We start from the raw sequence: 12,538 nt of genomic DNA, 5'->3' as shown, positions 1-12,538 counted from the left end.
TAACCCTAAAGGGGTGAAATAGGGGTTCAAAGTTTGTATGGAAAAAAATTTAAATCGGCACTGACTTTTTATAAAATTTGAAATTTAGATTTTTAAAAGTATTTTATTGAACACGTGTTTCATCGTTTTCTAGAATTCTCCCCGTAAGGGTGCAAATAAGGGGTTGAAAGTTTGTATGGAAAAATTCTTAAATCGCCACCGATTTTTATAAAATTTGGAATTTAGATTCTTAAAAATATTTCATTGAACACATGTTTCATGGGTTATTAGAATTCACCCTTAAATACGCAAGCGAAGCTGCGCGCGTCCGCTAGTCCTTAATAAACCGCCTGCAAAGTGCAAACTTCAATAAAATTCTAGTAATGGCATACCTTTTAGTAAACATAAAAAATTTAAAAAATATCTTATAGACAATCCTTATAAAAAGGTAATATTTAAATATATATATATATGTTATTAGATAAATTAATTCGATTACTATATATTTTATAAAAATACTGTCAGTGACATTTCATATGGTTTTAAAAGTTTATAATTGTCCTTTTTCACATATTTGTGCACTTGCTTATGTAATCGTAAGAGTACCTACTACAGCCATTTAAAATTATCTAAATCGGATAAAAACATATTTTCTATCTTCGTTAGACACTGTATACAGTTATAGAGTGAAAATCATAAGCAGAAAATATTTATTAGTTTAATTTTAAATTCTTTATGTCTATGTTTGAATAAAATTTTGGTTAAAGTTTTAGGTTAAAAATCTTCTAGGCAAAGTATTTGCAACATCTTTGTTTTCAACTGCAGAACCAAGACTTTAACAAGATAAACTCTACATAACATGGGAGATAGATTCAAAGACCTAAAAACATTTTGAAATAACTGAAAAAAAAAATTACTATACATTTTGTATTATAAAATTTAATAGCTATTTTTATTCTACTTTAAAATACCTAGTACAAGTAATGTGTAATGTAAACATGCGAAATATAGCGCCCTTTAACATTCAATGCTTAAAGGTTAAAATATTTAACATTTATACGTTAACTTTAACCATTTACAAGAAAGTAAATACGTATATTGTGATATGCATTTCATTCCGACAAACGCAAAGCAAATATTGTACGAGCGATAGCCGCGTACAATGAGCGGTTTAAGTACCGTCTGTTTCTGGAAAAATAAAACTTTTGATTTTCCATATTACAAAAGTATTTGTATCTATAAGATTTTTGTTAAAATTGAATTTAAAGGTAAATCACTTGCAGGTTATTTTTTAGCTTCATACTGTATCCCGCATGGATCTCCCCTCTTTCCGCTGAATTCTGAAGGCATAACGTGTTGAGTGGCGGAACCCAACGCCGCGGTTTTGCCTCGACACCAAAACGAAAAAATATTAAATATTCAATTTTCTCGATTGGGAATCAAACTCACAACCTGTCGTTTTACAGTCACACGTTTCTTCTCCTGAGCCAAAACTGGCTCTATTATATTTTTTATATAACTATTTTTTTAAGGAATATAAAAAAAAATGTTTTATTGTATGCTTTTTACCAAATTAAAGTCATTTTGCTAAAGATTTTAAATATGGAATTTCATATAAAATTTAAGCTAAAGCACTTCAGTGGACAGCTGTAAAGAGACAAACATTCCCATACATGGATCCTCTACAGGTACGTCGTGGGTCGCGTTAAACGTGTAATAAAGACTAGCCGATAACCACATCCACTTATATTTTGTAAAGTAAATAATATGAAATCAATGTGGACCTATATATAAAAATAAATAGGGAACACGAAACGAAAGTATTTTAGAAATATTTTCGATTGTAATGTAGGTACCGTAGTTCCAAATCAATTTTAATAATGTACCTAATGTTAATTTGCACATATTATATAATATACAAAATGACAATTAAATGTGATTTCATATCGAAATGATGTAGAAAATGAATAAGGATATCTACTAAAAAAAACTACTTGTTTAATTTTATATAAGTATTTTATTATTACCCAAGAAGTCAATCATAATCACAAATATAATTTTCTTCGATTACTTAGTCTATAAAATGATGACACAGTTATTTTATTAGCTTAGTGACATAAATAGTATTTACATTTTCAGCTTACGCTGTATCCCGCACATAGCAGGGTTGGTAAAGGGATCACGAGAACTTAGTGTTAAAACACACTGCTAACCATTACCACACTTCCGTTCCCCACTTTCCGCCGAATTCCAAAGGCATTGCCTGTTGGTTATGTGACCTGACATCAACACTTGTGTGATCACCCATTCATATATATAAACACACATTTAAATCCCCTCTCAGAAATATTTAGGTAAGATGTATTTAGATGCACCTAATAAAATGTAATAAAATTAATTGACTAAAGAAGTTGCCTGGCACAGACTATAAAAATAACGGATTTCAACCGAATTTACAAATCACTTCCTGTAAAAGCGCCCTTTTCGATGTCATACTTATATACAACATCTTTATGAGAGGCAAACGTGTAACTGTAACACGGCGGTCATGAATTCGATTCCCACTCAACACGAAATACCTCGTAAATTCAGTGAAAAGGGGAGAACGGAGTGTCTAGGCCCTCTGCTTACCCTGCAATATACAGAATACAACGTGAAGCTATCTAGTTACTTATAAGAGAATTATGACAAATTGCAAGCTAAATCAGTAATTTTTTTGTAATTTTACAGAGGACTTATAAAGGGATAATATATTAAGCAATTATTCATAATATATTAAGAGTTTAAAGATCATTAAAATGACTAACTGAAAAACTTGTCAGTCCTTCCACTCGAGGAAATGAGATATAATATATTTTCATTTTCTCGCTTTGGTAACGAGGCAAAGTGCGGCGTTGAGTTCTGCCACTGTGTGGAACGAAAGTGTCTTAATGGGGAACAGAGCGTCTTAACACCATATTATAAAAAATATATATTAGATTTTGTTTATATTCGGTAAGCTTCAATGCCAAAATGCACATAAAAAAAATAAAAAAACACTGTTCAAATTATAAAAAAGGACTACATCGCTCTACAATATTCATTCATAGACATGACAAAAAGAAAAAAAACAAAATCAAACAAAACATGACATTTAATGGTCTAATCAAGTAAAATAGTATCATCAATCAGCTGGGGTGGCATAGGCCTGATAGCAATCTATCAGGTCTTATATTACTCTGATAGGTAGTTGGCCCATTTATTATTTTAGACAAATTATATTTCAAATGTATACACAAGTAATAGATTTCAGCTGTAATACATTAATTACAATTTCTTTTTTCTAGAAATTTTCTACAAATATAATTATAATGTGTTTTAACATTGAAGCTCATCAGGTATAATTAACATACTAATGTAAATTATACCTGATGAGCTTCAATGTCAATAAATTCAAGATATAACATATTAACTTAAGTATACTGATCAATATGAATTTTTAACATATACTTAACCAAACAAAATAATAAAACAAACCAAACAAAACACGACATTTAATGATCTAATCAAGTACAATAGTATCGACAATCTGCTCTGTGTGTCAGCTGGTGTAGTAGAGGCCCGACAGAGCATCTTGCAAAGCTCTGAGACAGGGTAAAGTCGAGGAATAACCACCAGCTTTCTCTGTTTCTGTTTCTCCCCTATAACATAATATTGATTAATTAGGATGATGTTTAATTAAGAAATAACACAAACTGCTTGTGGATTCTTTACAAGCCACTGTGGAATGCGGAGTACCGCATGAACATAATATAATTAAGAAAACATACCTAACATGATGCAAATAACCATTATTAAGTATGTCTACAACAGATGGCGGGTCTGGGCCGACTCTGTCTGGTACAATGGGAGCCTCATAGTTGTATAAAGGCCCTTCCTCTATTAATAGCAGAGGTTGTTGTCCAGAACCTCTTGTGAATTTAACTCCACTTGAGAATTGTGTCACCTGAGACAAATAATAAACAAAATTAATAATAAATATTTATATCTTTTAAAATTTGGCTAGAATAATAAATAGACATCACAAGATAATAACAATTAGTCATATAATTGAAAATTTCAATTGTTATTAGAAGTATAAATTATAATCTACTTATAAAAATTCCCAATTGTACATAATTAAACTTTTGTTATAAGCAAAGTAAAAATCCTAAAAAAAATTATATTGATCTATTAAAATATATACTTTAGGTAAAACTGGAGCAATTTCTTCTTGTTTACTAGCTACGGTTTGAGCAAATGTATTTAAAATATCCTTGGCATCCCCTTCAGCGAATATCAACTCGTCTATTAATGCTTCTTTTTCTCTTATTTTCTGTTTTTTGGCTTCTTCCTGCATTTTTATACTTTCTGCTCTCCGCAAATCATTTGTTTGTTTTTCTATTTCCAATATTTCTTCTAATTCTAATTCTTCACGACCTGAAAGTTTTTTTATTATTATCTAGGTTTTTTTTTAACATCCAGTCAATCCCAAGCAAAGAAGGTGTAAACAGAAGAACCTAGTGTTAAGCCTCTTCCTTCCCCACACATTATAAAATTTTCAAGACATTCTGTTCAGTGGCAAGAAATAAATATAAATAAAAAATTAAAGCTAAATGCTTTTTCTCTTTTCTAGAGCAAAGAAATGAAAATAATACAATCTCTGAGAGGACACCAAACTCACAATTGACACATTTACAGACAGTTACCGTCCGACTATGCCACTAATATTTTATTAAGTGTGTAAATAGTCTTACCGATCTTAGCTTTATTTTTCATAATTATTTCTTTATTATCCTTTTTATACTGTTCTATCCTTTTGTTTGTGCCTACAATATCTATATTATTTACTAAATTAAATATAATAGTTTCAATTTCTTCCAAATAATCATTATATTCTCTTAAAGTTGCAAAATCCTCCTCCTTTTTATTAAAATCTTTCAGGACCCTTTTCCTTATATCCATTTCTTTTTCAACCATAGAGTCTTCAAACAATTGAACGCGAAAATTACTTCTTCGCAGTGGTACATTACATTCTGGACAAGAACCGGATCCTGAAATTTGTTTTTATATGAAAGTACAACATACATATTATTTGTTATACACATACAATACATATATCAGTAGGAGCTAACTTTATATAACAGTTTTAGTTAAAAATGCCAAACTTACCTTTTAAAAATAACAAATCTACGCAACTTTCGCATAAAGCATGGCCACAAACGTTCACCATCAACTTTAAAGATGGATTTCTGTATTTTGTTGTTTTACAACGTGGACAGGCTTGGTCATCCATTTTGAATGTTTATTAAAATATTAATGTGTATTAAAAATATAAACTTATTGTCATGACCATATATTTTTATGAAATTAAGGCTTTTTGTAGCAACGAAAATATGAAATATACTCAGCTGTCTAAAAAGTAAAAACTAGTTCAATTTGACGTTGACAAACTACAAAACGTTCTAAATTGACAATCTCTGATTTGCTATAACCTAAAATCATTAATAAATTCCATTAAATTTGAACTTTGAAGTAATAATTTCAAAATTGCTACAATCCACTTCTTAAAAACTTTTGTGGAATTATAAACAGAATATAATTTAAATAATATTCTAAGTCAGATAAATTATATTATTTTTTATCATAGTAAGCCAATTTTAATATATTCCTAAATAAATAATTAAGCATTGAAAAATAAAGCCCGTATTTATAAATTATTCTCAAATCTCAGATCCATCTTAAGATGCCGTTTTCAATAATGGATTATATATCCATGAACGAAAATTGATTTATGAATAAAAATGACATCTCAAGATCGGTCTCAGGATTTATAAATACGGGCCTAAGAGCAATGCCATACCATACCGGTACCCCTAGATATCTCACCGTACCATTCGATAATTTTTTTATAGTCATCGCATTTTACCATTTTGAGTAAATGTGTTTTGTGCATTTTACACAGCACAGACTAAAAATATGCTAAAACATAAAGCTGTCAGAAAAATAAAAACTAAAATTTAAATGTAACCTATGTGTATTTTACTTTGTTTTCTAACTTATGTTTTAGTTTTACTGTGTTAATTTGTAAAACTCATATTCCTATATTATATAGTTTAATATGAACTTAGTTACTAGGACAGTCTTGACAAATCGCACATTTAGGTTATGTGATAGGTTTTCGTATAAATATTTACAAATACCTATTGCTTCAAAATGTCCTATTATACAACATCGAAACTACTGCGAAGATCGCACGGAAACAAGAAAACTACCACAGTTAATGGAGTTTCCGACAGTTGTGTGGCCTTCTTTCATAAAATTTATAAAAAATTGGATATATGCAAATTTCATCATAAGACCTTACTTTGAAACAGAATTTAGCTTAAAAGAGTTTGTTGAAGCTTCAAAACACGCAGTTGAGGTATGGTTTTATTAAGAAATCTTGTTTAATTTATGGCACAGTGACTGTGATTTTTTCTATTATCAATCAAAAAGTTTATTTTAATGGATAATTTATCTTTTAAGATAAATAGAATTTATTTATTAACATCAAGAAGTGTTTTTCTACACTAAGATCAGAAAAAAAACAAGACGTTTTTAGAAAACTTGAAAATTTTTACATAGTGGAACTTGAACTTGATAGGCGTCACACTATATTATTTTATATATATATAAAAAATATTAAATAATACATTATTGATTCCAGGTTGTTTCAGAGAGCCTACAGAAAAGTGATTTTAAATCTTTAGAAGGGCTTGTGGATAAAGATGCTATTGTTACTCTAAAGGATGCAGTATCCAAGTTATCAGTTTCGCAAAGGCAAATGCTATCTATAAGTAAAGAAGATATTTTTTATGCTTTCCCATACCAGGTAAATTATATATGCAAATAGAATTAAAGAGAAAATTAATATTCTTGGGTTCATTGACTGACTCATTGTCTTCAGATCCTACTAATGGTTTTGTTATTCTCAATATACCTGATGTAGTGTAAGCCTGCTCGAGGTAATGTTAAACATTTACAAAATCATTTGTATTAATGGTATTAATGACTGTGATTTTAAATTTGGTTAACTGATGTAGCTGATAAAGGCAGGCTGGCTATACCCAAAGAATAGTATAATGACATACATTTTTTGAAAAAAATCTATAGACCTGGAACTAAAAACTAGAAGCTTATCATAAGCTTCTTGCCAAAGTACTAATACTTATAGTATCCCCCCAAACATCCTTAAACTATAAACTTAAAGCCCTATTATCTCAAAACAGTAATTTAACAACATTTATCATTAATGCTGTGAACCCTCATAACATTTAACATACATAAATGGTTAATCTTTACTATACTTTAATTTCACTTATATACATTTTTAAATATTATTTTTAATTATTATAGGTAGGAGTAATGTTTGATGATTCAAACAAAAGATGGGTTGAAATAACTATGTGCTATCATGTTTTAAGAGGATTGAAACAAATGCAAGAAACTGGAGACCTCCCACCTATTTCTTTAGGGTAAGTGTATTTTTACACAATATTAATCATTCAACATTCTCATTAGTTCAAATAATTTAAATAATATTTTTGTTTATCATGTATTTGATTTCATAAAGTAGGGTGAACAAGTTAACTAGAACAACAACACAACAACGAGCTAATACAACTAGCTAACTAGATGGCTTTCATTTTAAAATTTCTCCTAATACTACTAGTAGTACTAAAAGAATATTTTCACCTCAATTATACAATATTTCAGAAAACCCAACTTTAGGGTGACAGGGTCTTGTCAACTGTACTGTACTCTTGAATCCATCTATTTATTTATAGTTCTTGATACTAATTGTAAATAATTTTTATTTTATAGAGCACAACCAGAGTTCCAAGATAAAATATTTATACTAAACTACAGATTCATAAGAGAATTCACTAAAGATGTAGAGGACAGCTGGTGGATTAATATAGTCAATCATTTTCAACCACAAACAATTGTTAAGAGATCAATATAATGGTGTAGATAATAAATAGATATAGGAGCAAATGCTTATGAGACAAATACAATATTGTTTGTTTATATATTTTGTTTTATTTATTAAAAAATATATTTTTTTAACAGAGAAAATAAGTTTATCATTAATAACATGTAGACTGTTTGTCTAATATAAAATAGTATATAAATGTTTTTAAATAAGAAAAATATTTTAACGAAAGTATTACCAATACAACTCTACTGATTGCTGTCTCTTCAAAAGATTGTTCTGCTACATCATCATCTATCATTTTCCACATAGAGATAATCCAAACCATGTATGTCTGTGGACACTTATCTCAGAAACGGCTCAAATAATATAAACATAGATTTTCATTCTTGTATATTGGCAACCTTCCCATAACATTTAATGTTTATTTGATTTCTATAAGTTTATAAATAAAAAAGTTATATAATGCAGAGAAGGTTGGGGCTCAGTTTGTGTAAGTTCTATATTTGGGTAATTCTAGCGAAATTACGAAATTCATATCCTTATTGATATTTTCTAAGTAGTTCCAAAATTAAGCAATGATTATTATTTTGTTATTAAGTATGCTAGTGTAGTGGATACATAATATCTATAAGACTTTCTAATAAATTCTGAATTTCTCTAGTAGCATTACAGCTACAGCTAGTAGAATTTCTGAATTTCGCTAGAATGACCCATTTATCTAATATTTAAAAAACTTTTTATGATAGCACTTCACAATTATCCTTAAATTGTTCCAAAACTTCTTCCAATCTTAACAAAAATTCATTAGTGTCACCTGAAAATATAAAACAAACTGCTAAATACTATAAAAACTGGGAACTCTAAATGTCAGAGTTGTGAGTTCAATTTCAACTCGGGGGAATGAATTATTTTCATTTCCTCACTCTGGTAACAAGACAAACATGCAATGCCATAAAAAGTGGTAAACACTGGTTTGGAGTTTATTTCCGACAGAAAGAAGAGTGAGATTCAAAGGTATATTACCTTTAATTTTCAATGCTTTTTATTTTTCAACAAAATTATCCACCATTATATATATATTTTTTTGTTAATAATAATATTTATTATTCATTCCCCCAAGAAGGAATCGAACTCGAAATCGACGACGTCAATGATGTTTTATTTATAATTGTAGCTTACCTTTTACAGGATCATATAAAGACCTCTTAGACACACCACATTGAACTTTAATTGGCCTTTGCTTTTTGATGGAATTTTCGACATCTAAAATTGAATACATAAAAGATGAAATAATAATATATATTAAAAAAATAATTTTTTTCGCCTTCACACTGTATTAAAAAGGTAGGCAGGGGCAGGCTACATTTAAAAGGGTGAGTTTGAGTGTCGGATTTCAATGCAGTGCTAAGTTAAATTGCAATCAAACCAGAGAGTAACCAGAGTAAAACAAAAATATTAAATATTTAATTCCTCCAAATGGAAATTGAATCCACTACTGACCGCCGCATCCAGTCACATGTGCATGCATGTTAGAGTTAGAGTAGCAGTTTAGTAGAGTAGAGTAGTAGTAGTTAGTTTAGAATAGCACAGCATGTGCCGTTGCGTTACGATAGCCTGTCATGATTATTCACTAAATTTAAAAAAATATTTTTTAACTCAAATATGTATAAATAAAAAAATCAAACCTTCATGTACTTTATCCAAAAGCGAGTTTATATCTAAATTATCCTTTAATCTTCTGCAAAGTCCACTTATATACTGACTGGCACCAGGCACTATTCTGTCCATGTCATCAGTTTTAAGTTCATATGTAACATTATTGTCTATAGTTCTGGAACATTCTATTTGTAGAACTTCGTAAGCACTTTGTGAGGGTTGTGTAGAATAAACAATAATAAGGTTGTTGTGTATCATATAATTTTCCAAATCATACATTTCTGTGTATATATTGGGGTTTGATTTTCTGAAATAAAAGATTGTAGAATAGTATTTAAATATTTTTTACATATAGCCTTAGGGTAAGAACTTACCATTTAAATTTGAAACATTGCATGTTGAGTGGTGATCTCAACATTGCACTGTTTTGCCAGTTAAAATTTAATTTAAAAGTTATTTTCTCAAGTGAGAATTAAATCCACAATCATTGTATTTGTAGTCAAATGCTGTCCCACTGTCCCACAATGGCTTTAGGTATTTGTAATTATTTTTATATTTTTTTATGAGACTATGTTTCTTGCCTATTTTTGAGACACTGTGCTGAGTAGTTGAACTCAACACCACCCCTTTGTCTTGTTATTGATGTAATTATTTCAAAACAAAAAGAATAATAACATACCTATCTAAATTAATTCTACACATATCCATAATAAATAAACATAAATCTGGTTTACATTTTGAAATCTCTCTTAGTATCCAATTTTCAGTAATACAGTGTGCAATATTAATATTTTCTTTAGGGCAATCTGTGCCTAATATACATTTTGTATTTAATAGTTCACATCCATGGCCGGCATAAAAAATTAAACCTGTAATATAAACATTAGACAATAATGATTCAATAATTAATGAACTTAATATTTAATATAATATATTGGTTTAAACTATTTCAAGTACTTACAATATGAATCTTGACTAATAACACTAAATAATTGTGTTAATATAAGTTTTAAGTCAACACTTTTAGTGTCCTTTATTATAATTATAACAAAACCCAAATCTCGTAGACTACTCGCTAGAGTATCACAATCTATAGATGGTGTGGCCAATTTAGACAAATTTTCATATTTTTCATTTGCTATTAGTATCGCAATCTTCGATGTGGGTTCATAATAAGTTTTAATTGCTTTAGTATTAAGTGCAATGTTAATATAATTTTTATATTCTTGCAAGGAACAGCCATCTCGATCTAAGTATTTCACTAATAATTCACCTGGTTTTTTTGTTTCGTTAAAAGTAATACTGCAATAAAAAAACAAGGGTATTAAGAAAGTTATATTTTTTTATTAATATCTTTTATGTATTACTTACTTCAAATCAGCTAAGCTAGCAATTATTTGACAGAATTCCAAATTGAATTCGGACGCATATTTGTATTCTTTATACGATAGTTTTTGCAATAAGGACATGATGTCTACTTATTTGTTATTTATTTCCTTACATATTAATTACAGAACTACTGGTTAGAGTCTTCTAAACGCCAGATTTATTATTGGTCTTTGACATTTAATATTTTTATTTAACTATTAAATAGAGTGAATAGACATTTTTTTCGTCTTTAAATTAGATTTCAACAATGCTCAAAACTTTATATATAAAAACAATGAACAACTAAAAGCAAGGTTAAGTTAATAATATAAAAAATATCAACTTTTCCGGAATAAAAAGTATCGTAGTCCAATATATCTCGGCAGCGACATTGAAATTGCAAACTTATTTTTTTATTTTATCTCTCCCTACCTAAATTCAGTTTTCAAGTGTATAATAATTTTGCTTTTAACCAGAAAGAAAGAAAACACTATATTTACTAACGAAAATCAGACAGAATTGGATATTATGAGATAAAAGATTTCTTAAATTTGTGTCCATTAACCCCGTGAAGATAATTTAATCCCATTTAATTTACTCTAAAAGAGGTGTCAAAAGACAGCAATGATGTTAATTCTTATTTTTGTCAATAATCAATTTTGTAGATTTAATAAAATTACAGAATTACTAAAATTTTCTAAAGAAAAATGTCCGTCTACTGGTCTATTGTTACCATCGTCGATATATTAATTGACTTTGACAGCTACCATCTGTCACTTTTGTCAACACAAAAAATGGCGATTGGAGTTGATACATCTAAAAGGAAACCTAGAAAATTAAATGGAACCCCGGCTGGTAGAGCTAGTATAGTAATTGGACTTGGGATTTTAAGTGCAGGGGTGTTATTCGGTGCCTTCTACCAGTAAGTTCATCTAGCTTATGTATTTTTTAATTTGAATTTGGTATCTGTTTGTTCTCTTGAATTTTTTTTCGGCTTCACGCTGTATCCGGCATGTAGTGGCAGCCTTGTGTTTAGACACTCTGCTTTCGACTTTCCGCCTCATTCCGGTGAATTTGCGTGGCGCAATTCAAAGTAACCAGAGTGAATAAATAAAAATATTAAATGTTTCATTTCTTCGAGTTGGGATCTCACCTACAACCTGTCGGGTTTACACTTAAACCCTTGTGCCCCTACGCGATGACTGACTTCTTTTTAATATCTCTCTTGAATTTTCGTGCTTTAAATGTATCAATGTTGCAGATTCTCAGGAATTACAAATAATTTGAGAAAATCAATAGCTGTAGTTTATGAAGATCCAGTTGAAGAAGTGGAAAGGAAGATTATGATTTCTAGTGGCTTACCAAATAGAACTGGTGATAAAATAAGAAAAACACTGAAGGAAGAAGCTAGGCCAGATTTGCCATACAAATAATATGAAAAGAATCAAGCTTAGGTAGGATGTAGAAATCAAAAAAATAAATATCTAATAACTGTAAAGTGTAGTGTAAATAAATATATTAGTTATGTACCTTGTT

General features: G+C 29.2%; 4 protein-coding genes across 4 annotated transcripts; 2 read left to right on the top strand and 2 right to left on the bottom strand.

Moving 5' to 3' along the window:
* Positions 1–3,497: 3,497 nt before the first annotated feature.
* Mat1 (CDK-activating kinase assembly factor) lies at positions 3,498–5,434 on the bottom strand. Its single transcript, XM_085191909.1, has 5 exons — positions 5,170–5,434; positions 4,755–5,051; positions 4,205–4,437; positions 3,789–3,964; positions 3,498–3,659 (listed from the first exon to the last, which is right to left on the bottom strand). Exons 1-5 carry the CDS (start codon positions 5,291–5,293, stop codon positions 3,560–3,562), a joined length of 930 nt encoding a protein of 309 aa, XP_085048035.1. The 5' UTR covers positions 5,294–5,434; the 3' UTR covers positions 3,498–3,559.
* A 520-nt stretch (positions 5,435–5,954) lies between these two features.
* LOC146535204 (m-AAA protease-interacting protein 1, mitochondrial) lies at positions 5,955–8,072 on the top strand. Its single transcript, XM_085191910.1, has 4 exons — positions 5,955–6,421; positions 6,707–6,871; positions 7,396–7,514; positions 7,864–8,072. The coding sequence occupies exons 1-4, from the start codon at positions 6,119–6,121 to the stop codon at positions 8,003–8,005; spliced, it is 729 nt and encodes a 242-aa protein (XP_085048036.1). The 5' UTR covers positions 5,955–6,118; the 3' UTR covers positions 8,006–8,072.
* On the bottom strand, positions 8,063–11,314 carry LOC146535203 (mucosa-associated lymphoid tissue lymphoma translocation protein 1-like). Its single transcript, XM_085191908.1, has 6 exons — positions 11,006–11,314; positions 10,596–10,936; positions 10,314–10,503; positions 9,664–9,941; positions 9,158–9,241; positions 8,063–8,792 (listed from the first exon to the last, which is right to left on the bottom strand). Exons 1-6 carry the CDS (start codon positions 11,101–11,103, stop codon positions 8,716–8,718), a joined length of 1,068 nt encoding a protein of 355 aa, XP_085048034.1. The 5' UTR covers positions 11,104–11,314; the 3' UTR covers positions 8,063–8,715.
* A 449-nt stretch (positions 11,315–11,763) lies between these two features.
* On the top strand, positions 11,764–12,531 carry LOC146535202 (uncharacterized). Its single transcript, XM_085191911.1, has 2 exons — positions 11,764–11,924; positions 12,264–12,531. The coding sequence occupies exons 1-2, from the start codon at positions 11,797–11,799 to the stop codon at positions 12,433–12,435; spliced, it is 300 nt and encodes a 99-aa protein (XP_085048037.1). The 5' UTR covers positions 11,764–11,796; the 3' UTR covers positions 12,436–12,531.
* The last annotated feature ends 7 nt before the right edge of the window (positions 12,532–12,538 follow it).

The sequence above is a fragment of the Heliconius melpomene genome, chromosome 10 (genome assembly GCF_056956725.1).
Source record: "Heliconius melpomene rosina isolate 202511_hmr_F chromosome 10, ASM5695672v1, whole genome shotgun sequence".
Classification (NCBI taxonomy): domain Eukaryota; kingdom Metazoa; phylum Arthropoda; class Insecta; order Lepidoptera; family Nymphalidae; genus Heliconius; species Heliconius melpomene.
This window is presented reverse-complemented; position numbering and strand designations above follow the sequence as displayed.

Coding starts and splice junctions, on each gene's coding strand:
- LOC146535202 (XM_085191911.1), top strand. CDS start 11,797: ATGGCGATTGGAGTTGATACATCTAAAAGGAAACCTAGAAAATTAAAT. Junction 11,925..12,263: donor TTATTCGGTGCCTTCTACCA/GTAAGTTCATCT, acceptor TCAATGTTGCAG/ATTCTCAGGAATTACAAATA.
- Mat1 (XM_085191909.1), bottom strand. CDS start 5,293: ATGGATGACCAAGCCTGTCCACGTTGTAAAACAACAAAATACAGAAAT. Junction 5,052..5,169: donor AGATTTGTTATTTTTAAAAG/GTAAGTTTGGCA, acceptor AACAAATTTCAG/GATCCGGTTCTTGTCCAGAA. Junction 4,438..4,754: donor GAAAAATAAAGCTAAGATCG/GTAAGACTATTT, acceptor AAAAACTTTCAG/GTCGTGAAGAATTAGAATTA.
- LOC146535203 (XM_085191908.1), bottom strand. CDS start 11,103: ATGTCCTTATTGCAAAAACTATCGTATAAAGAATACAAATATGCGTCC. Junction 9,242..9,663: donor TTTGGATAAAGTACATGAAG/GTTTGATTTTTT, acceptor ATTCAATTTTAG/ATGTCGAAAATTCCATCAAA. Junction 8,793..9,157: donor TTTATATGATCCTGTAAAAG/GTAAGCTACAAT, acceptor TTATATTTTCAG/GTGACACTAATGAATTTTTG.
- LOC146535204 (XM_085191910.1), top strand. CDS start 6,119: ATGAACTTAGTTACTAGGACAGTCTTGACAAATCGCACATTTAGGTTA. Junction 6,422..6,706: donor CTTCAAAACACGCAGTTGAG/GTATGGTTTTAT, acceptor TATTGATTCCAG/GTTGTTTCAGAGAGCCTACA. Junction 7,515..7,863: donor CTCCCACCTATTTCTTTAGG/GTAAGTGTATTT, acceptor TTTATTTTATAG/AGCACAACCAGAGTTCCAAG.